At 40.1% G+C, this 24,283-nt stretch overlaps 1 protein-coding gene across 10 annotated transcripts in view; it reads right to left on the bottom strand.

Moving 5' to 3' along the window:
• unc13a (unc-13 homolog A (C. elegans)) overlaps positions 1–24,283 on the bottom strand; it is a 43,414-nt gene that overhangs the window by 12,966 nt on the left and 6,165 nt on the right. For 6 of the 10 annotated variants that reach the window (XM_044044015.1, XM_044044017.1, XM_044044018.1 and 3 more), the window contains exons 4-36: positions 23,062–23,179; positions 22,499–22,622; positions 21,727–21,797; positions 21,592–21,640; positions 20,995–21,024; positions 20,285–20,480; positions 18,770–18,889; positions 16,503–17,300; positions 15,780–15,873; positions 14,706–14,752; positions 14,462–14,540; positions 13,237–13,242; positions 12,467–12,541; positions 12,149–12,368; positions 11,281–11,508; positions 10,877–11,018; positions 10,279–10,448; positions 10,030–10,145; positions 8,414–8,577; positions 8,138–8,291; positions 7,908–7,976; positions 7,505–7,594; positions 7,201–7,335; positions 5,937–6,070; positions 5,715–5,800; positions 4,880–5,006; positions 3,429–3,525; positions 2,599–2,742; positions 2,431–2,508; positions 2,092–2,169; positions 1,896–1,984; positions 1,665–1,811; positions 627–750 (exon numbers count right to left, since the gene is read on the bottom strand). In XM_044044015.1, coding sequence (XP_043899950.1) covers positions 627–750; positions 1,665–1,811; positions 1,896–1,984; positions 2,092–2,169; positions 2,431–2,508; positions 2,599–2,742; positions 3,429–3,525; positions 4,880–5,006; positions 5,715–5,800; positions 5,937–6,070; positions 7,201–7,335; positions 7,505–7,594; positions 7,908–7,976; positions 8,138–8,291; positions 8,414–8,577; positions 10,030–10,145; positions 10,279–10,448; positions 10,877–11,018; positions 11,281–11,508; positions 12,149–12,368; positions 12,467–12,541; positions 13,237–13,242; positions 14,462–14,540; positions 14,706–14,752; positions 15,780–15,873; positions 16,503–17,300; positions 18,770–18,889; positions 20,285–20,480; positions 20,995–21,024; positions 21,592–21,640; positions 21,727–21,797; positions 22,499–22,622; positions 23,062–23,179 — 4,399 coding nt within the window. The remainder of the gene's footprint in view (positions 1–626; positions 751–1,664; positions 1,812–1,895; positions 1,985–2,091; positions 2,170–2,430; positions 2,509–2,598; positions 2,743–3,428; positions 3,526–4,879; positions 5,007–5,714; positions 5,801–5,936; positions 6,071–7,200; positions 7,336–7,504; positions 7,595–7,907; positions 7,977–8,137; positions 8,292–8,413; positions 8,578–10,029; positions 10,146–10,278; positions 10,449–10,876; positions 11,019–11,280; positions 11,509–12,148; positions 12,369–12,466; positions 12,542–13,236; positions 13,243–14,461; positions 14,541–14,705; positions 14,753–15,779; positions 15,874–16,502; positions 17,301–18,769; positions 18,890–20,284; positions 20,481–20,994; positions 21,025–21,591; positions 21,641–21,726; positions 21,798–22,498; positions 22,623–23,061; positions 23,180–24,283) is intronic. The other 4 variants (XM_044044022.1, XM_044044023.1, XM_044044024.1 and 1 more) reach the window with 1 other exon arrangement.

Below are 24,283 nucleotides of genomic sequence, written 5' to 3'. Positions count from 1 at the left end.
GTATAGAGGTTGAGAAGTGGGTTGGACGTGATGTAGATGTGATGTAGAGGCAGTTGGATCTTCCTCTAGTTCAATGTGAAGGCCATCTTGGATCGTAACACACACAAAATGTCTGCCTCAGTATTATTCCCTTTAATCTTTTCTCCACCTTCTCCTCCTTCTCCCTTTGATGCTGCCTTTGGCAGGTGTGGGTGTGTGAATGTGGAGGAGCATGTGTTAGAATCAGTCATCATTAAAATATATACTGTAAGACAATCAAATCCTTCCGTTCCATGTAGTGTGTTTTCCACAGGAACATGAAAGAAAAAAAAGGTTTTTTGAAGAGTACACTAGTGATGTGCATGTATGTTTTTGTTTGTGTTAACATGGTGCAAAACAAAAGATCTTGTTATTTAAGAAAGTAAAAATGTAATATAGGTAAACTCATATTCCCAAAGATCAATCAAAAAAGGAACAAAATAGAGAAATGTGCAATAAATGTACAAAATCAACACTTTCTTAAGTAACAGATAACATATACTGTATGTCATGTGCGACACGTGTATGTAGTGTATATACATATGTGTATGGCGGCACAGATTCTGTATGTGCAGCTGTGTTGTCGGTCTGTGTCTGTGTCCGCTCACCGTTTGGTCTGTGAGTGGTGGCAACACGATGGTCTTCTCCATGGTGTTCATCACCAGCTTCCACAACTCCTTCAGCACACGTTTCAGCACAGTCTTCTCACAGATCTTAGCAAACAAAGTCAGGCTGGTGGAGAGTGAGTGAGAGTGAGATAGAGAGAGACAGAGAGAGAGAGAGAGAGTAACAGAGAGTGAGATTAGTAAGAAACAATGAAATGGAAGGAGGCAAACATTGCTCTGTTGGAAAATAAAGACAAAAGACAGACTTTGGGGAATCTCAAAACCTTATCTTCCTCACTGACAAACACCCTGACGACCACATGAGCAGAGAGAAATTTTGGCTTCTGATTGGATTCATTATTGTGGAATAGGCTACGTCAGACTCATGAAATGCCACTGAGCAAACTCAGTAAAAGCTGTTGGAATATGCAGATATTTTTTAAAAAGTACATCACTGACCACAAATTTAACTTTACACAACCCACACATGACAGTGAATTTAAGCAGAAATCACCCAGAAAAGTGAGAAAATATTAAACATATGTGTGCTTCTTATAGTTTTATCTTGTACTAACAAACTCAGGCCTAATTCACATGTGGGCGAGAATTTTTAAAAAAGGTTTTCCTGTTCAGTTTGTTTTTTTAAAAACAATCCTGTCCACACGAAAACGCAGCAAACCGATGCTAAGTGCTGTCAAAAGCATGTCAAGTAAACTGGTGGTGACATAACTGTGAAGCTTTGTTGGCTAATCAGAAAAGAATGGTGCACTGTGGGAAATGAGAATTGTTTGTTTTCGGCTGATAATGAAGTCGAGCTATCCCTCAACATTACACTGGAATACAAAGCAGAACACACATTAAAAACATAGTCGCTGTCAGTCTCATCACGCCGACATCCTTGGACTTTTTCATGTGGTTGTAGCTTTAAACTATCCTAACTTGTCCTTTTAATCAGGCAAAAACAAGGCCTCAACAAATTTGTCCAACCTGGGATAAAGCGTTTCAATGATAAAATGCCACTAAATTGGCAGAATGTCTCACTTGCTGTCCAAAAATTCCATGATGGGCTGCAGGACATTGTCAGCATCCTGCGCCACACTGCTGGCATTTCCCACATTTGAAGTTCCTTTCACCTGAGCCAGGATGTCTCCCATCTGCTTCACATTTTCCTCAATATGAGGCTGGAAACTACAGAAAAGAAGTAGAAAAAAATGTTTTAATGAGGTCTTGTTAAGTGTGTGTAGATGCTGCTGGGAAATAATGTTTATTGACCTGACAGCAAAGACCCTGCTGAGATCATCCATAACATTGTTGAGCTTAATCTGCAGGTCTTTCAGAATGTCGCTGGCCTCTACACACAACTGAAGTACATACAAGGAAACACAACACACACACACACATCTTACTCGAATAATGCACAATAGTCTTTGAGGTTGTAAAAAAACATAAAAAAGGTGAAATGACTCACATCTTTTCCACCCATCGCTTCAAACATTTTCTCAAGCTGAACTCTCAACTGTTGGATGTTGTTGATCAGGATGCAGGGCTGAGAACAAAAGGCACATGTCAATCTGACACACGTCTCAATTCAAAATTCAAAATACCGACTTCTTTTTGTACTGAATTCAAAGAAACAGCGCTTTCACACACAAACAAAATCTCATTAAAAAGTGTTCATTCTTCGTGCAATTAACTGCTTTTCAAGCAACTAAACAACAGAGTTAAAATGAAATGAAGTGTTTGTTTGGGACTAGTTAAGTATCCAGTGAAAATTCCAAATGGGTTCATGAAGTCTCTGGCCACTCACCACTTTCTCCATGGAGACATAGTTGGCAAACAACCTAGAGATTATATCAGCATAGGACAGAAGTACATTGCTGATGGTCTGCAGAGGGAAACGAGAAAGGGCAGCAGGTCATTAGTTATCAGTGGAAATGCAGTTTCATCTCTGAGTTGAAATTCTTACTGGATGTACCTTAGCAAAACGCTTCATGTAGTGTCCTACAATCTGTGGATCTGGACACTCGAGCTTCCGTATGATCTCAAAGCTCTGGTTGAGCTGGGAAAACACATCCACCACAGAGCAGGAGAACAAAGCATGTTCTGATGTGACCTGGAACTGTTGGACAGAAGAACCATGGAAGAGGATTAAAAAGTGAAAAAGGGAAGAGTGAGGCAGATTAGACTGGGGACGAGACTATAGTCAGATATACTGTAGGTCTTCATCTTTCAGAGCATGGACAGAGACTCAGACCCCCACCAGGGCCAGCCAGTGATTCTCTGCGTTAGACAGCCATCCAGTGACAGGTGGGAGCTGTCTCCTTGTAATTGTCTGCTGGCTTGTGTCTGGCCCCTAATTGGCGAGAGGTGAGTGCGGACGTGCACCTCCAGGGAGTCTGGGTAATGAGGTGAGGGCAGCTTTCTTACAGTCAAAACTCAGGACTAAGGCCATTAAATCACAATATCCTGCTGTCACAAGTACATGCACGTCTCAACCATACTTGCTTACATTTCAAAAGAATCTCTTTACACAGTGAAGTGCTTCGGCTGAAACATCCTCACATTCCAAACACACACTCTCTGTCCTTTGAGTCTGCACTGTATGTACTCTTTTACTGCTTGCTGCCGTTAAAGGAAGCAGCAGAGTGGGAGGCAGGAAGAAACTTAGGCTGATGACTTGGAGTGTGACAGAAAAAGAACAAAGGATGGATTACAGTAATTCAGCCTGAGCAACAGCAGCAACTGCATTTCCACATGAGTGACGGCAAGATAGGGCGGAAGAAAAGAAAAAGAAGAACATTTTACCCCATCTTTTTTGTCCCTTTCCAGAGCACCGTGCAGAAAGTCTCGAGACACTTCCTCATTTTCATCCAGCCACTGGATGACAAATGGCTCGAACCACCTACGGAGAGCATAAAACAAAATAAGCAACTCCGAATTAAAAAAAAAATGCTCATGGCTTAATTTTTTTTTTTTCAATCTAAAACTGGTTTTAGACATGAATTATTGGATTTGTTTTCAACTCGTGGAAGCAAAGCAGAAGCATTACAGTAAAATAGCATAAGACAGCTGGAGTATGGCTAAGATCCCTGACAAAAAGTTTCAGAAAAAGCCCAGTATGTTAAGCTGTTTGATGGGATAAATGCCTGCTGCAACTGGGTAGTGGAGAGGTGGGGGTGGTGTGAAAACACTTAGGCAGTGGTATTTTGGTAACTTCCTCTGGGGGAGACAGAGCTTTAAGGGTCTAGTCTTAACCAGAGCAAACATGTGAAATGCTTTTGTTATTTTCAGACAAATGCAGTTGTCATTTCTTTACATAGTTAATGCACATGCATGGATCTGAGCACCCATGGATATGTTTGTCCTAAAATGAGGAGCAGTCAGGCACATTGTTGCCGCGATCATGAGGCCGTGGAAAATGAATGAAGCCCTTGACAAAGAAACACTGGTCTCTCAGTATATTACTGTTGTTATTATTAGGCTACAATATCATGGTGTATCACCCTACATAGGTGAATGCATGATATTCAATTTCTGCTTATTATTTTCTCTTACTACCCGGAAAATCCACCATGATCACAGCATTTGTCGTTGTGATTTATTTTTGGCATATCAGGCCCAAAACACACCTACAAGTAATTTAAGCTCCTCACCCATGATATATGTTAGAAAATAGTGGCTGAGAGCATGTGAAAAAAAAATACAACCGTGGAGTAAAGACTGAAATCAGTACACTTTATTAACAGTTTACCCAAACACCTGTGGGTTACTGCACCTGTTTGTACACAAGTGTCTTGGGTTTGTTAGGTAGCTGAGATGTCTTTGTCATGAAAATGTGCCTTTACCTCCATGCATAAAGAAGCAGAAAAGCTCTGCTGCTTTATTAATATTCCTAACCAGGAGGAAACGAAGTAGAGAAGAACAGAGAGAAGAGCAGACTCCTGCTGTGGGGTTGTTATCACTGAAAGTGGAGACAGAGAGCAGGACTAAACCAGCTCTGTGTTTTGATACTGGAGTGTTTACGTTCATTTTCTGTACAAACAGCGACTTTCAGCTGCTTTGGTCCCCACTAAAATGTGTATATGTGTTTGAGGTGACAAAGTCAAAAGAGATATTCTTTTTTTTTATGGCTTCACACACAGTTTCAGAAGAAAGCCACAAGCACAGACACTTGGCACTGCTTTTCATCAGTAACAGCATGTGTTGAGATGTGTGTGTCTGTGGATAAAGGTAATGATGGTCAAGCTGCTACTCACGCAGGATATTCAGGTACTCGGCTCTTGAAGAACGGCAGGTCTTTGCAGTACTCATTGTACAGCCACTTGACCTTGAAGTGCAGGTTCATGTAATCTGCACTCTTGCACAAACGATTTTTTTCATGCTCTGAGAGAGGGAGAGAGAGTGAGAGAATAAAGTCAAGAAATCCATCTACATTTACAACAGCTAAAGATCATATTCATGTTTTTTTATAACCTGCATAGCACACAGATCAGGATATTTATAGAAAGAGTGTGATGAATTTATTGAAGCAATCAAATAGTAATGAAATGTACGAGTCTGACCCTTCAGGATTTGCAAAGTTTTTATAATATTAATAATTTAGGGTAACCATATATCAAATATTTTTATACATAAATATATTATCAATTATATTTGCGTAGCACTAAAAATCAGCAATCTTGAGGGACATGATTGTTCATCAATCATGAACAAAACAAAGGTCTCAATGAAGCTATCCACATTTGTAGTGACATATTCCATCTTAGCATAGGATTTTTAAGCAACATGTAATATTCTTCCCAGGGTTCTGTTATTGAAAAAAACATAACACATCATTTAAAGAGGTGATTATACTCAAATGATCTCCAGTAATTATGACTAAACCACTGGACACAGTCTGGGAATAGCATTTAATGCTTTAAATGTCATTATAAAGCGTGGGTCAACTGCATTACATGGTCTTCTGTGTCTATCTGTGTTCAGTCATTAGTGCAGAAAGTGCTTGAACCTCACACTGTTAGCGGTTTTGTGTGTCTTGACCATTCATCAGCGCTTTGACAAGGCTCATTTGAATCAATGATATGCACTCACCCTCCATTGCATATTTCATATCCTGAGCAAACAGGTTCCACATCACTTCTGCACTGATTTTACCCACGTTCAGCTCCTGTGGAAATCTTTCATAAAGAGAAAATGAGAAAGACTTAACATAAATAGACTTTATAAACTTGCCAAACAGAAAAGAGAAATCCTGGGAAATCCTAAAAGGAACATGATCACATATTTGAGTCGGCATAGATGATTGATACGTACTGGTTTAGGCAGGGCGTGTAGGAGTTCTTGTCCTCCTCGATAATGGAAACAATAAGTGTGATGAGTTTGGACCAGAAGTCCAGATTTTTGATGCTTGGTCCCTGCTCCTCTGGAGGCACAGCCCCCTGCTTGGCCTGGAACCACAACATAATTCACACTGACTGTCACCTCTTTCTCAAAAGATTGGAGTTTAAAGGCCAAACTGTGTCCACATGTCAAAACCAGCCGTCTCCTCATCACGTATATAGGCTCAAGAAACTGGCTAGATGAGACAACCAAAAAAAAAAAGAAAGTAGTGTTCACTAGTTCCTAATGTTTTTTATTATTGTTTGAGATACAAATGTTGACTTTCACATCTCATACATATTCAGCTAAGATATAAGATGCTCACACAGCTTTAAACTGATCCAGAATGTCAACTGTCTGGATGAATTCTATGAATGAGCTGAAAATGAGCAAGAAGTTTAAAAATACGTTTAAAAAAACATAAACTGAGCACTGCAGGGATGAAGAGTGAAGGAGGATCTCGGAGAGATTTCAACAAAATACTGCAAATGATTTATTCAAAGAGAAAAAAAGGGGAGTCTGAAGAGAACTGGTGCTTTAATGAAGACTCAAAGCAGGTTCTGGAAATCCCAGATGAAATCCAAAATGATGGATGAGAGAGTCCGGCCCATTTAGACTGAGAGGGAGAATAGCATCAAGGTACGCACATACAACAGAGTCAGAATACATGTTACACAATCAATGCTTTCATGTAATCGAATGAACCAAGGATTATTCAATATTTATAAAGAAAACTTTTCTTCTCTCTTACAAGAAAATACTCCAAATTACTGCCAAGGAATAATAGAAGTACATTGATCATTGACATTAGAAACTATTTGGGGTCAGAGTAATCAAATAAATAAATAAAGACTGACCACAACTTGGCCAATGAGTCTGAATGACAGAGAAACCTGGCAATTAATATAGTAAATTATACACAACTGAATAATACATAGTAGTAAATGACCAAATTAAAACACAGAATTTACTTGGGAGAATGTATATTATTTCACAAATTGTTTCTTTGCGACATGTTTTTAAATTTAGTATGCTTTGCAGCTTTGTGAAAGCCATTTTATTTGCTCGAAACTTAAATGAGCTCTGTGAATGCTACACTCCCAGTCATTATGATCATGATAATTATCACAAAACACTGAGAATTAGAGAAACTTGTTCTTACACCTACACAGACATTCAATTAACGGCTGCTTCTTACCGGGTCTGTCTGATACTCGCGGCTGTACAGCTCATGGCAGTTATTAAAGATGTACTCGTAGGTGGAGTTGAGACAGGCTTTGACACAGTCTTTCACGACCTGACTGGCCCTGGGTGGAGACTGGAGTTCTTGGACCTGAAAACACAGAATGATTTCATGGTCATAGACTTATAATAGACTTAGAATAAAGAGAATTCGGCTTTTCATATATGTAGTTTGAGCTCCTGAAGAAATTATAGGCGATGTTCATTACATCCTTTGAGCAGAATGAGTTTAAGGGAGGTGGAGAAGACAGTGTCTGTACCTTCATCCTAAAGAAGGTGATGCTGGTGAGGAGGTCCACTGTGGATTTCAGGTCCTGCAGCCTCTCTGGACTGCTGGCTGGAAAGTTATTCTGCAGTAAACAAAAGACAGTGAGACACAACAGATGACATCACTTCCATGTTTGTCCAGTGTGCTTTTGTGTCCATGGGCAAGACCCAGCACAGCCACACAATTTCCACTCGCTCCAAAAAACTGTTGTGCGTGTTACTTTGTGGGTGTGCAGTGTTTCCTGAATGTGTCTATGCATGTTCCGACGGAGCTGTCACTCCATTTAACACATTCACCAGTGTTGTTTTAGTGTTTCTCACATACAAGGACAAAGGGAAGCGCAGCAGATATTATAGAAGATAACACATGAGCACAATCAGAGAAATTCAGCTTACTCGGTACATGGACAGGTCGATCCTCAGAGAGTTGTGCAGCTGATCTAGAAGTTTGACAAATCGCTCTTTCTGTGGGTATGATAACATGTATGAAAACAGATTTTAACATTATGAAACAAATGGCAGACATACTGCACTGACTGGTAACACAGGAGGAAGTATTATATTTGGGCTGTTAAATTTAACAGAACACCAAGTATATGAATTTGTTCTGGTTTCTTGTGACTCACCCCGAAGTTGGATGCAGCAAAGCGGTCAGAGGCAGAGACGTTGTTAGTTGCCTGCGTGGTGTGGGCATAGTAGGCATTGATGTTAGCCAGCAGGGTGCTCATTACTGCAGGCACACCTGGGCACATGTACTTCGATGACAGACAGGCAAAGTGGCTGCAAATGAGGGACAGACACATCAATAAACACTTCATAGTTAACTGCTTATCTAGAGACTGATGCACGAAAACAACCGACGTTTACCGCAATCGAAATAATCATTTTGGACAGCTACATACGTCATTGCCTGGTAGATGGACTCCACTCCGTAACGCATGGCGAACTCATCTACAATCTCCTGCGGAGTCTCCTCAAAGTACACTTTCCATGCGTCATCCCCTTTAGCATCAGGGATTTTTACCACACCGTTGTTCTGGATGTCCGTCACATAGTGGAAGAGGTTCTACAGAGAGGAAATGCCAATGAAATAGGGAATAGGAAGTCGGTAGAGGATTAAGTTAAGAATCAAAGCGTGCATATATTAAAAAAACAGCTTTTTCTTTCTATCTATCTATCTATCTATCTATCTATCTATCTATCTATCTACTGAACAAAAACAAAGCAGACTTCATTTATCATTTATCATCATTTTCTATTTATCTTTAAATGGCCGTGCTTTGTTAATTGCATTACACTACATTATGAGGCCGAGAGGATTTGCTGCCCTCGCTGCTCCGCCATAAAACATTGTGAGTTGCTTTGTGGTTTATGGCCACTTATGTGCACCAATAACAGCGGCCATTTGTCAGTTAAGGTTCAGCTAATGTGCTTTGTTGAGTAATGGGCCAAGCAACGATTCAATACAAAGCTGTGATTGGTGGAGAAAGATATGTGCACAGAGCGAAATGGACGAAAAAGTATCCAATTCATTTGTGATGGTAAAATGTCATTACCTTAGTAAAGCAAAACAAACTTGAGTTGACCTACTTCCCATAAATATGTTTGTAAAGTGTACAAACACTTTGAAATAAGGTCGCTGTAGCCTTAAAATTAGCCTGAACATGTACTTAAGGCAAAGGTCTTGCTTAATAGAGGCTGCCATCTTGCCCTGCCAAACCAGAAAGAGCATTTTCACATTTTGAAATGGCAGCTTACTACGCAAATGAAGCAGAATGGCTACACCCACAAACCAACAACAGAGGACGGGGAAAACAGCAGAGAGAGGAGGAGACTAGAGGAGTGAATAGATATGTGGTGGCATCTGTTCTGGTATGCAACAGTTACCATAGTTACTTGATGTACTTGATGAAAGGGAGAGTTGAGAGGAGTCTCCTCTTTGTTGCAATCTGCAGTTTCACCATCAGATGTCACTAATTCTTACACAGTGGACCTATAATGCTAATTAACTACTGCTCATGTTAGATTCAACTACATAGTTCTCACTTGCGCTCACTGATGGCATCATGAACCAGTTTGAACTCGAACCTCTTGGTAATAGCAAAAACTTGAATAATTCACAGAAAATGTAAAGAAATTTATAAAAGAAAATACAATGAAATAAGAATAAAGCTTACTGAAGCCTTAAATCTTTTCCAGATGTATGAAATGCAAATATTTCCAGTTCACAGCACTTGAGTAAAATCACACACATGAATCTTACAAATAAAAACATAAGGTGAAAACACAAACCTGTTAAACTGTTCTAATATTTGTATACACTTCAGTTTGATAATACTACTAGCAAAAAACAACAACTGTCTTATAAATGAATGTGACAGTGGAAGAATTATAATACTTACAAAGAAGTAAAAGTGAGATCAACCGTATAGAGGGTAACAACATGCACATAAGTGTAACTGTGTCTACTGTTTCTAAAACATATACAGGAATATAAACAAACACACGCTAAACTCACCTCATGCAAACAGGTGTACTGAACGTGATATGGGGCGACTGTTTCCTCTCCTTTGATCTCTACATTAATGTGCATGCGGATAGCTCCAGATACAGCTGATTTGTCTGTACGCTTGTCTGTAGGAGCACAGGACACACAACAATGCACTTACTACATAGGAGATGTTACATTTTGTATAAGTGCTAGGTTCAGAGAACAGATGACGGTGGTAAGGAGCTGTAAGTTTACTCCAGGGTAAGTTCGACTGACCGAGATTGTACCAGACGTCCATCTCTCCGCTCAGAGTGCGGACCTCGATGATGGTTTGACCGAGGAAATCGTCGGACTCCCGCTTGAACTTCTGTTTCACTCGTGACTTAATGTCATCATCCTCATCCCACACTCTCACCTTGATGCGATCTGAGGAGTTGTGACACTCACTGTGTTGACAGAGCAGGAGAATCAGCCACAGTTTACACCGACATACATCAAACAACACACAGTCTTAAACATAAGTCAACAACAATCAACAGAATGTGGATAGAAATTACACTGTAGCATCTAGTGCTGAAAGGTTTACCAGATTGACAGAAGAGTAATCCACAACACTGATAACTATTTAATCATTTATTATCTAAAAGTCTTTTCTGGTTTCTGGTTTTAAATTTGTATTATTTTTTCTATTTTTACTGCATTCTTGGCCTCAGGAGAAATGTGATTAGCATTTTTGCAATAATAATAAATGAGCTAAACTAAACTGATTAAACCAAAAAATAAACTCATGTCTTGACAATTAAAATGATTTCATCATTAAAACTCTAACTACATTTCAATATTTAAAATAAAAAAAAACCCTGTTATGACTCACAAATTAAATGTCTCCTCCCAGACAGGATTAAGGTTGCCATAGATGGTCTTTGTCCTCTTTTTGGTCTTTCCCACCTGGACAGTGACATAAGGATCACTGGAACCAGTTTTATCCTTAGCTTGTAGACCCTGGGCACACAACACTATGGAGAGAGAGAGAGAGAGCGAAAGAGAGAGGGAGAGGAGAAAAAGCTGGTCAGTGTGTGTGTGTGTGTGTGTGTGCGAGCAAACAGATGCCTCCAATCTCATCTGATCCTCTGTTCCATTGCCTCACAAATGTCTCCTGTGCTCTCTGTCCACAAACAGCAGCTTGTCACTTTTTATAGATGCAAACATGTACGTTGACTACGTTGGCCAGCTCCCTTCATAGTTACTGTATTTTACGGAATGTGACTCCCCACTTACCTGTGATGCTGATCTTGGCCGACCATTTAGAGGTGCCATCGAGCACGCTCTGTTTGATCTGCTTCATCTGGGTGACGTGGGTGGACTTGGGGACGGTGAACACTTCCTGAATGAGCTCAAATATCTCTGGTTTGTTCCTCTCACGGATCTTCATGCGGTCTTTGAGAACCATGATGATGTTCTGGGTTCGGTCCTCCGCACCGTGTTTAGAGCTTTTCTCTGCTGCCCCTGGTTAGTGAGACAATTAATGAAAGTGTCAGACGTGTGAAAGCATATAGAAATGAGTGTGAAAGCAGTGATTAAAAGAATAAAAATGGTTGAAAATATCCTCTCAAGAAGATATGTGTGAAGCATGTATGAGGGGAGAAGGAAGTTAGTGACACTGACAAAGATAGATAAGAGGAAAAATAATGAATATTTACACTAAATTAATCATCGTCATTATTATTATTATTATTATTATTATTATTATTATTATTATTAATAATAATAATAATAATAATAATAACAATAATAATAATAATAATGACGATGATGATGATGATGATGATAATAATAATAATAATAATAATGATAATAAAAACATCAGTGAATAGCAGTTTGTTTTAGTATCCATTGTAAATGAATAACAGTCATATTTATTTTTGTTGTATTCTAGATAAGCTAAGAGCCAGCTTAGCATAAAGAAAATATAAAAACTGTAAATAATAAAGGTTTGTGTTTGAAAACTGACCCTTAAAATATTCTGTATTGTAGCCTCTTTTATTTATGCAAGCAAATGCAGCTACAGGTTACACACTTATGACATTTTAATTTCATCATAGTCTTGTCTGTGGAATAACGCTGTCCAATAATAATGTTGTCTTACTTTGCAGACAGTCAGCGTTGAGTAAATCTTGGCACTTTTCGTGGCATTTGACTCCACACTCTGTGCAGCGCATGCCCTGGCGAGCGATACCCCACAGCAGTCCCTCACACTCGTAGCAATAAGTGGGGGTGGTGGCTGTCCACACCTCAAAATTATGTGGAGTGGTGCAGGAGATGGGATATATGAGCGCCTGAAGGGTCTTCTTGTAGACGTGACTCTTCTGCAGAGAAGTACAGGGTGAGAGGAATAAGTTAGTTAAAAGCCCTTTTAAGTGTGATGTGATATTCTTTGATTCAATAGTGTAACATGAGCACTGACCAGTTCTTCATTGTGGAGGGTGCTGGAAGTCAGAGCTGATGTGATGCCTGCCTTCCTGGAGTTCTGAACCAAAGACTGAGTGACAGGAAACACAAAATGTAATTTCATGCTCTGATATCTTCTTTTTTTGTTTTTTATTATTATGACAAAAAGGTGTTTTAAAGTGACCCTACATCAAACCAGACCATGCACCCACCACCAACCCCTGAAAAAGTCTACTAGTATACTGACTAACCACCTCTTTTTAACATTAAATTGACAATTCTTATTTTCTGACACTTAAACCCTGTAGTGCATAACTTATATACAGCAGGCCAATTTTAAAAATGACCAATTCATAATATTAATTAATGAATTTAATGAATCATTCAAATAATTACCCATTCATTTGAATGACTCATTAAACTCATTAATTACATTAGGAACAGTACATTTTTATGGAACTCTATTTTTCTCACTCCCTGCACTCTTTGGGCTTCCACTGTGGCCCATCACCTCGACATTTCCTCAGAGAGACAGACAAGATGGCAGCAAGCAGTGAAGATTTGTTCCTAAAAAACGAGTCTTGGCCTCCTCAGTTGCATAGAACTGGTCAGAAATTAAGCAAACGACTCTGCAAACTTTGTTTTTAAATATGACTGAAACTTTAAAATTTAAAATGTAATTTTTTTAGGCCATGTCACCAAGCCCTACTTGCTTACATGGTGAGACTAGAAAACTAGCATACGCTCATAATTGTTTCTAGAGCAAACAGTGTCAATATGACTCACCATAGCCTATGGCAGAACATGAAGATGGGAGGAAGAAAAGAGAGACTTAATGTTAGAGAAAAGACAAGAATGAAATCTCGACACATAATTACAAATGTGAAAGAGATGTTGTGTTTGAACAAGAATACACAATAAAAGCATGAGGGTAAAGGTAATCGAACAAGGCGAATCTACAGGCAGATGTGGAAACCTGACAGCAGAGAAGGTCACAGCTTCAAAAAGAGAATCATGATTACTGATCATACAACCATGGCGCTACCCTGTCTGATCAATTACATATTCACACACACAGGAGTGTGCGTATATATGTATAAGAGACGTGTGTGCCTGTGTCTGTCAGTCACTGCTTAGTGACCGTTACTTTGCACTGGAAGGATTTAATAATGAAGACAGCCATCAGAGATAATTATTTGTATGTCATAACGATAGGATCTGGTGAGTTTTGGAAACTGGCACACCAAGCTTTGCTTTCCACCTTCTGTTATAAGCCTTGACTGCAACAGTGTTTTTGCATAAAAGCAGTAGTTTTGAAATTTCAGGAGCTCATTTGTTTTTATTGCAGGGAGTGGAATAACAAGATTAAGGCCACTCTCATTTCAGGAGAGAACATTTGCTCAGGATATCACAGAGATTGAAGATGGGGAAAACCAGCCTATCAGTACCTCTAAAGCCCATTAATGAATACATTATATTTCATTTGTTTAATCCGTACTACAGATGTGGTGAATGAAGGTCCATCTTGCTTTTTGCGATGCTTCCAGTCTTCATGTCAGTCAGCTTTTGGCTGAAGCTTCATATACTGAATAGACAAATACGATTGTCTCTTAAAAAGTGCAGAATGAAAGAAAACAATTGTATTTCCCATAATGTAAACATTTTCCTTTCAGGTTTTCGTCCTATTCTGTGTAACATTGTGACTTGTAGCCTTGAGCTGCAGGTTCCTCCAGTGGATTCATACTGTATTTTTCCCAGTCGCACCACTAATGAGGCAGAGTTAGGAGGGAGGCATGGCGATGATGCCAGGGTGGGGTTATGAAAAGGTCTGTTTTATGACAGCATGTGACAGGCATCAGTGTCAGCCACAGGAATCCTCTGGCCTTGCCACTGTCCTCTCTGCCCCACAGTTTCCTCTATCACAAGCAAGGACTGTTGAGCGAGGGATGCATTGGGGAGATGTGAGACACTTACTCAAGGGAATATTCTGAGGATTAGCACAGAAACTCACCAGATCGCTGACCAGGGGCATAGCTTTCCTCTTCCTGAGGTCTGGCATGCTGTCAATGCTGTACAGAGCTCCGCCCATTCTGGAGACCAGACATAGCACACAGCAAGATTCAGTAACAAGAACATGGACACGACAGATTAATTAGACAAGAAATGTATTCAGACATTACAGTCATAGACTGTCATAGCTTTTGGTTGGTATAGATTTCAGTGACTGTAATGGTAACAGCACTATAGTTACTTACCCTGCTGATAAAAGCAGAGAGGCGATGCCGACACTTTCTCCTCGAGCCTATGGAGAAAGACAGAGGTGATATTAAAAGAGAAAGCTATTGCTAAAAAAAACATGTGGTATTTTATTGTACTGTACATTTATTATTATATTCACGTTGAGAGAAATATAATTGAAATAGTTTGCAAGAGCAAAAAGCAACGTTTCACATTGAGTTCAGCTATTGCTTCAAAGCTGAGAGTATTCCCAGATTACAAAAATGAATAAACCAACAGAGCTAAAAGTAGGAGATAGAAGGAAAAGGAGGAAAGTGGTAAAGCTAAATTGTGTCTTTCTTGGCAAGTGTGGTGATTACCGACATGAGCAGTGACTTCTCTGTGTTTGATGATGATAGTAAACATATGTAGATTACAGCCAGATCCAGATGGCTATCTGTGTCATCATTCTTCTAATTCTATCTGCTCTATTATTGAAAGACATGTTCTTTGTCTGGCTGCCTGCTCGGAGAATAACACAAAGCACTAACACTCGCTTCATGTCTCCTCAAGACACAAAAATAATCATGATTGGTATAAACGCCAGGCTTTGAAAGAGACAGCAGGCTTACAGCAGCTTCCTATGTGTTGCTTGGCTGTCCACAAATAACTACAAGCTGTAAACTGTACATACAATACAAATTCAACTGCTTAACACACTATTGGCCACACCCACCTGAGAGTCTGCTCCAGCCATGGGAAATCAAACTGGACTACATGCAAATCGCTACGATGATGGAAAACAACTGAAAAAAAAAGTGAAATGGCAAAACAATACAAGGGGTAAAAAGAAACAATCAAATAATCACAAGACAACACAGCCTATTCAACGTTGATAACCAAAAGCTGGGGAAAATGGTGGACCAATTAAGAAAAAGCTGGAATAAAAGTAAACAAGCAGGGGCTCATGCAACAAAGCCACAATTTAAAAAAGCACAGCAAACAGAGAACAAGTACTGTTTCATCATCAATATCCTTATAAGCACATTTGCGGTGCAAATTCACACTTACGTGCACAACGATACAACGAGTATCACACACACAGGCTGTACCTCTTGCAGCTGTAGCCGCACTCGACTGAAAAGTCGAAGCCAGTTAGCTTTGGCTCTGGCAGGACCAGGCTCCATTATTTCTCTCCTTGGGAAGCTAAAAGAACAGGAAATTAGAAAATAAAAATATGCATTAATGTATGTGCTGCTACAAGCTTCATTAGGTGATGTAATTATAAAGATAAACAAAATAACAGGGATACACCACTGAGTTAGCACACTAGCATCTGACTGGTTCTGGACTGTCACACATACATAGAAAAAACTGTCACACACACATTGAAAAAATTGTAAGTGTAATAACTGCCCTTTAATACACATTTTGTAAGTTATCTAAAAGTGTAGTGCTTAACTTTTAAATACAAACAAAGGTAAGCTACTTTCAAACACTTCTTTACGCCACCCCAGAGCTGCCGTTGTATACACACAAAACCACCCCAGTTAGGTGTGATAGTATTGATTGACAGAGCTTACAAATAATGGTACCTCATTTCTGTTCATGAAGACCAAAGATAGGCAGCTTTAACTTTGTAGAAGTTCAATTCCAAATGATTACAGCAGGCTTATATCTACCTTTAACCACCTATGATATTCATGTGTTTTCATTGAAGCTCTTGTAAAATAGGTTTTTGTTGTCTGTCAAGGTATGTATATAAACCATATGTGCTTATTGTTATTTGAATTAAGTGCCAGATTAATCTTTTTTCTTTATGAGGCTGTGTTCACCTTGGGACAAAAGGCTCCTTTGTTTTCTCTTCAGGAGCCTGAGGAACTCCCTCTGCTGCTGGAGGCTTCTCAGGGGGTTGAGGTTCCTCCAGTGGTGCCTCAGATTTGCGCTCAGGCTCCATGTGCTTGGAGTCTGGAGCTGGGACTGGTATTGTGGTTGAAGGGGTGGATGTAGCGGTGGTCGATATATCTGGCTGTAACAGTGCAAAGGGAGCTTTTGTGGAGTCTGAACTGAAAGGGGGTAACATGTCATCCTGTGAGGCAGTAGATAGACCAGGGGCAGTGCTTGGTGGCTGGAGCTGATCATGGGCAGGGTGATGCTGATGCAATGATGCCTGCTTCTCCAGAGGGGGCCTGGAGGATGACTGACTGTCGGAAGGTGGCATCAAGGTGTCGGCAGTGCTTGTGGGTGTGTAGGTCGGTTCCTGGAATTCACCGAGTGTGCTGTCAAGTGGATACATATCTTCCTCTCCCTCATATGGCATCTCCTCCTCATCTTCGTAGTTGTACTCTCTTTCCTCCCCATATATCTCTCCCTCCTCTTCGTCATACAGTGCCCCCTCCTCCCCTCCATCTTTGAGATAGCCTCCCTCGTCACTGTAGATGCCTTCACCATCCCAGTCCGGGGAATCCTCTTTGCCATAGCTGACAGAGGAGTGGCAGGAGTGGTAGGAGTCGTTTTCATCATAGAACTCCGAACCTCGCAAACTCTCGCCATCCTCGGGAACAAACTCTTCGCTGAGCTGAGAGCTGCCTCGACTCAACTCACCCGATGAGGCGTAACGACTATCTGTGGGACTAAAGGGAGGAGGAGATGCAGACTGTTACATAAAGACACCCACACAGGATTCAAAGAAAAAGTGGAGTTTCTTGAGTTGTACAATAAAAGGTTTGGTTTTGGATCTTGTGTTCAGGTAAGGGAGGTAGACCATGAACTGGAATGAAAGGAGAAGTAACTATGAACCAGCTAATCAGGAAGCATACATCAAAGGATCAGACCAGACCTGCATCTATGGTATGTAACTGTAAGGGTGAATCATCTTTTTAGTAATGAGAATGGTTATATACTGTTAATACCATTTCAATCACACTATAGGAAAAGTGATGATTAGAAAAATAAAACATCTTTCACACATCTAGGCTACAAATAGACCTTTCCAAAGCAAAGAACATGAACCCAGAGGGGTTGAAGGTAATTTATGAGTGCAGCAGTACAAAAACACTCTTTCAGTAGCTAAATATGTGAATAATATTTATTCACAATGATGAATGAGGCTGTTAGACACTGAGAAAAACCATGAATCAGGGAGAGATTTGAGACACATGAAAACAGTCTTACACACACACTCTCACACAGAAACGGTTTAGTCTATATTGATTACTGTCATGGTAGTTCAATAACGCGTAGTGCAGGAGACATAAAGTAGAGAACTATATAATGGCTCTGCGCTGTGTGCCACAATGAATCCACAAGCGTGGATGACACAAACATTCAATTATGACGCCCCTGCTGTCCTCTATTCATCACCTATCTCACGATCTCTCTCTCGTCCAACACGAAGACAAACACAGACAATGACAAATGCTTACCTAACGCTTCAATCTAAACACATGTCTGTCTTCTCTCTCAGAAAGAATTAGCAATTAAAAACAACAAAATCAAGGGAAGATATTAAGAAAAAAAACCCACAACATGTCTTGGTCTCTTTGCTTGGACCCCATTCTTGAGGGGATGTCCTCCTACTGTCTCACCAGTGGAAATTAAATGTGTACAATTACCACGCATGGGACACCCAGAATAAGACAGGTCCACTCTTAAAGTCTCACATACAGTAATAACAGGCTGCCACCACAACAGATGCATGCACGCACACATGCACACATCTGTTAAGGCCATTTCCACAGACTCCATCCAACAATTACTCGCTCCATCTGTTATAATACAACACACAGGTCTTTTCACTCACTTGCCCGCACACATACACAGGAAACTGCACAGAACTTATGAGGATTTAAAGATGGAGATGACAAGAATGACATGTAATCAGTGATAGTGATGTAATTGTAATTCATCAGTAAAGATGCAGGACCAGTAGTTTTGGTTAAAAATATATACATATACAGAAAGAGGGTAAGAGCGCATGCATGCAAGCACAGCGAGCGAGGAGGACAGGACAAGTCCACCACTGACGTCACAGCGAGACGGAGTCACAGGCTGGAGCAAGAAAAAGAAGAGGTGGATTTGGAGAGGAGGTACAGAGACCCACCTATCGGACAGTGAATGCCTACTGTCTAGTGAATACTGACGACTGGTGCGCCGGCTTGACCCTGAGCCTGAGTCGATATCGCTGCGCCCGTTGGTGGCAGAGTCTAAACTATCATAGTGTCTGGTAAGAGGAGCAGGGAGGAAGGTGAGGAGGAGGGAAGAAGTGGGAGAGGAGCATCAGTAGAGCTCAGTTAAAATGTTTAAAAGAAAGCTCCAAAGCACTGACCAGTAAAAAGGCAGGTTTGTAAGTCCTACAACCACTGTGTTCTGCTGCAATTACTCGCTCTGTTCTCACTGTGAGTGACGTGCAACACAATCCTCATCAGTCCAAATTCAATGCAAATTTGTGTTACAGACTTTTAAGGTACAACATACAACACTGTGCCTCACATGATAATGAGAAATGTATGCAAATGTTTTTTAAGGCATGAAAGCTTACTGGCATTAACTGTAATGATCACGTTTGTTTTCGTTTGCACGTCCGTGCTCCTCTGCAAATACTACATACTGGACCTTAAACTGAAGCTATCTTAACATTTAATGGACACCAGCATGTGCACTTTTGGAGAATATATTATTCCAATTATGATGTTTACATGAGTTGTTAATACTGTATATCATTTTATTATACTGTTGTAGAGCATAGTCTGATTATGTCTCATCATCTATATTATCTCCACCTATCTGAGTATTGCCTTAATCAGAAAACCTTACATTGGAAGTGCATTTTACCACAGACTTGAAAAGATGCGGACCTATGCAGGCTTCATGCAGAAGCCTGCATGAAGACCTGTCAATGAGGTTGAGTACTTGAGGGTTTATTTCACCATCTAAAGTGCAAACGTTCTGCTTGACGTTTCCCTGAGCAATGCATGAGTTGGATCACCTGCTGCCTTACAAAAAAAATCATCATACAAACAGTTGTGTTTCATTTCATTCATTTCTATTCCGCAGAGCAGAAGAGATCACATGGGGTTTCTAAAGCTTACACACGTGACATGCACATAAAGGTGCAGGCATGTAGAAGAGATGACCACAATTAGACACAAAACCACAACCCCAAAGGCCCTCTCCATACATGACCTGTATACAAGAAGTGTGTGCCCCAGCATGCTTGTATACACTGAGGCATGGGTTATTCTCTAAGGGAGGAGAGCACAGTGGGACAACATGTTACCATGTACAAAACAGTGAAACAAAACAAGGCCACAGGATCTCTGCCGTCTCAGGGCTAAATGCTCAACATAAATGGACTAAAAATATTCTACTCAAGATGGGGGAGTGTAATATTACATTATCAACATCATACAATTTTGTTCCCCTGGTGTGTTTTCTTACTGTCTCCCCCCAAAGTAAGCCTTTCTGCTGCCTCTTGGATTTGCTGTTTGACAACCCCCCATGGTAATCTCATGGATGCACATGAGCAATTATACATAAGAAAAAAAAAGAAAAGAAAAGAAGGAAAGAACACTTTGCCTCAATTGTGGCTTTGTAGTGGTTGTAATGTGCTTGTTACCTTATGGCTCTGTGGTCATAGTCCAGCTCGTGGATTTCGTCATCATAGGAGTGGCTGTACTGCTGGTGTCTCATGGGGTACTGGTGCATGGAAGCGTTGGGTTGAGAGGTGGTGTAGAATGGAGGTGGGATGCTGTTACTGGTCTCACTGCGGTAATCGCTGTCCCTGTCGTCGACAGCACTGTCTGGGTCCTCGTCTGTTCACACAAACACAGTGAGAGACGGGACATGATGAGGGGGCGAGAAGGGAAGAACTGTATTACACAGTATTTGCAAAAACATTGTGTGATTTGTTTGCATAATTAGACAAGGTATCATTAGCGGAACAAATTCTTAATTGACTTTCAACAAGGGCCATATGAGCAAAAACATTATCATGATAATAAAAAAGTCAAAATCGATAATTATTGCAACAAATATCAGATGACAAAAGACTCAGTTTTACGCCTGACTGAACCCAATGAATTTGTAATTTAAAAAAACACACACATTTAATGGATAAACACTTGTTTTAGACACTAACTAGTCATTTATTAAATGTAACTCCATAGTTTGACTTTAGAATCCACCAGCAGAATACAGATCAAAGCAGAAAAAGACAAAAAAAAGTTCATGCAGGCTAATGGTTTCAAATGAATAAATAAAAAAGCAAGATCATTATGTTAGGTGAGACGTCTAATTCATTAGCAGAGGCTCATGAAAGAAACTTACTCTGTTGATCTCCCCACAGACTCCAATTACCTAAAAAGAGACAAAGAGTTGTAAGCCACATATTTAACTCGTCATCGAACCACGAGGGCAAGTAAACAAAGACGAAGAGATATCAAATCCTGATATAATTCCTTTGATGTGTAAATCTGAGTGCATAGAGCTCATAAGTGAGGTGTGAGTGAAAAACACTGCTGGCCTTGGTGCTGCAAAATAAGAACAGATAGATCTCCTCATTTTATTGTATTGCAATATGTGCAAGCACACACAGGTCTATACTTCACAGACTGGATATATCCATCTGTTCCCAGCACTCAGTCAGACAGACAGTCAGACAGACAGACAGACCCAACATGCAGTATGTCAGCTCACACTCATTATACATCAAGCACCTCTAAGGAAAGCTTCCGGTCACATCAGCTCTCCTCATGTCCTCCACCTGTTCTTTATCTCATCTATCAGCCTAATCTTTTACTTCCTGTCTAGTCCTGTTCTCATTAAGTCAGAGCAACAGAACACAGGGAGTGATGATAGCAAAAACAGGAGGCATGAAAATGACACAGCAGGGACAGCACAGAGGAAGACGCCGCTGACACTTACAGCACTGTGTGGATGGTGCTTGTAGTGGTCGCTCCTGTTCCTCTTGATACTGAGGGGAAAAAAACAAGACAGCTCTGAGGAAATTTCACTGAGGAAAAGTGTGAGGAGATTGATGGGAACATGGCAAAATCTTACATCTTGATCTCTCATGGCATTAAGTTGTTCAAGTTTCTTGGCCCAGTACCGGGCCTCTTCCTCTGGAATGTCTGCAGCACACAACAGCGAGAACACTTAAGCTCACATTCTGCTCTGCAAATCAAATACTCGTCAGAGGAACCTCCCTTTCTACCCACCGCATTCCCGTAAATGTTTGGAGGCTGTCTAAAAATGCAGTATAAACTTACATGTGTAATTTGTTCAATCATGTGGACCTTTATCAGATAAAATTATAAAGATTATCAGTGCTTATGGTGTCAAACATAATTGTATAGAGAAAGTAATTTAGAAATAGTAGTAAAGTGAATGTGACACAAACAAGTAGATTAACTGGTAATGGAATGGGGAAGGCTATGGATATTAAGTATAATAGAAGCATCCACCAAAGGCTTATGTTTGGTGGTTCATGGTTCACCATTTTGTGCCATTTGTCAGTCAGTTCAGTTTCTCATGGGGGTGAATGTCAGATTAGATGTGCCAAAGATGAAAAAGTTAGACTGTTATCAGTGAAAGGTGCAAAATCCAGCATATTTGACCAAAGTGCAAGTAAGAGCATTTGAATTAGCTTTAATAGTGTAATGGTAGAAAAACAGGTTATCATCCCATCATTCAGTGGCTGAGAAAGTTATTAAAAGCAGAGTTCTCTTTGTTCATATTCAATTAAAACCCTCTGTGTAAGAAATTGACATGAAAAGGAAAACATACGGAACAAAGCACAAGGCAGAATACATTAAGCAATGAAAGGTCAAACCTAGTGGCAGTTCAAAGCGGGTGTCAAGCAGCAGCCTGTGAAAGGTCGGGTCTTTGGTTCCACAGATTTCATTTTCAGCCATGATCACATTAGAGTCCAGGGTCAGCCACTGACCAGGACCCTCCTGGACATAACAGTGGAGAAGGAACATGATGAGGACATGATTTACTGCTGAAAATAAATAGATCCTTTAGCCTCTGTCAGTTCTCGCCCTCTGAATATATCGTTATCTCAACAGGCTGCGTAATTCTTTGATTTACGTGCAACTCTCGAAGGAAAACACCCTCTCTATATGTAAGAATGGGCTTAAAACTTTCCTTTCTGAAAGAGCTTATAGTTAAGGCTGGCTCAGGCCTGACTTAGAGCAACTCTTGGGTTGCTGTATGGTTAAATTATCAGGGGACACATCATGCAAACTAATGAGACCATGATACAAATGTTATAACATGAGAGGTTATGTCTTTTCATAACCCATATGTTTGGGTAATTGAATAATTACACTCATCCATCACTTGTCACTGTGCAAGTGCAGTAAATGTAGCCAGAGAAACCAGGCAACATACCTCATTGGACTGCCGTATGTTACGCAGGGGGATCCATAAGGTGCCCACCATGGTGTCCCAGATCAGCCCTTTATTCCAGACCTCCACTGTGAGGCCCAGATCCAGGCGGTTTATTTCACTGCTCAACAGAAAGAGGAAGAAGCAGGTTAGGAATAAGAGAATAAACTATAACTATAAAATAAAAGTATATTATAAAGCAGTGAGTGGAGACAGGATTGTGTGCCACAAGGAGCTGTACTTAAATCTGGTGATGGATATGTGCTGTGATTCAATGTGCTGAGGGAAATGAGTCACTCAGTATGTCGATGGAAAGAGTAGCTGATTGTTGACCGGGTTACTGACAAGACGTAAGAGCAAGCACAGCTCGAACAACAGAGTCTACCTGCATAGAGTCTAGAATCTAAATGTATGTAGAACCACTAGCCAGGATTTATGGTGTGGCTATATTTGTTTAGCAGCTTACTTAGCATCTATCATTTCAGAACAATACTTCTTTACCAGCTCACTAGACACCGGGAGCTGAGAAGTAATATAGAAAAAGGCTGAGTAAGGTGTTGCATTATTGAGTTAAAAATAAGAGCCCCCAAAAAGATTAATATAAATCCGCTGATTCAACATAGATACACTTGTGTGGAAAGATAAGCTATTCGCATCAGTGTGTTATGAAGTCTGGATGAAGAGTAACCCTCAAGACTAGCTCTGTGAACTCTGCTGGAGCAGCTCAAACATCTCTGGTGTTACATCATCCTCTCACTCTTCAAAGGGAGAGCAAGACAAGAAGCGGGGGGGGGCAAAATAAATCCTTTAAAGGAAATAGAAATATCACTCAACCTGCTGCACAGCATGTGCGTACTGAAAAAAATGAAGCCTCTCTCTAATCATGGGAGTTAATTATATCCATCCTAACTCATATACTTTGAAACTCTTCATATACTGTATATATATATATATATATACTGTATACATAACATGGATCACAAATGTACATGTAGCAACATGTGATGCAGGTATTTTTTTTTCTTTCTTTTTTTACCAAACCAAATTTACAATAAAAGTGTTTTTATTATTTGCGCAAATGAAATGGAATAATTTATGTCATACAATTGCCCTTAGAGGCAAAAGCTGGGGGAAAAGTAAACAACATTTTATAACAAAAACTTTCCTTCCAGTCAAACCCTGGAGATGAAAGTACCAATTATGTTCTGTATACATTTAACTATAC

The sequence above is a fragment of the Solea senegalensis genome, linkage group LG14 (genome assembly GCF_019176455.1).
Source record: "Solea senegalensis isolate Sse05_10M linkage group LG14, IFAPA_SoseM_1, whole genome shotgun sequence".
NCBI lineage: Eukaryota > Metazoa > Chordata > Actinopteri > Pleuronectiformes > Soleidae > Solea > Solea senegalensis.
The sequence above is the reverse complement of the archived record's forward strand: the minus strand, read 5'-3'. Positions and strand labels throughout refer to the sequence as shown.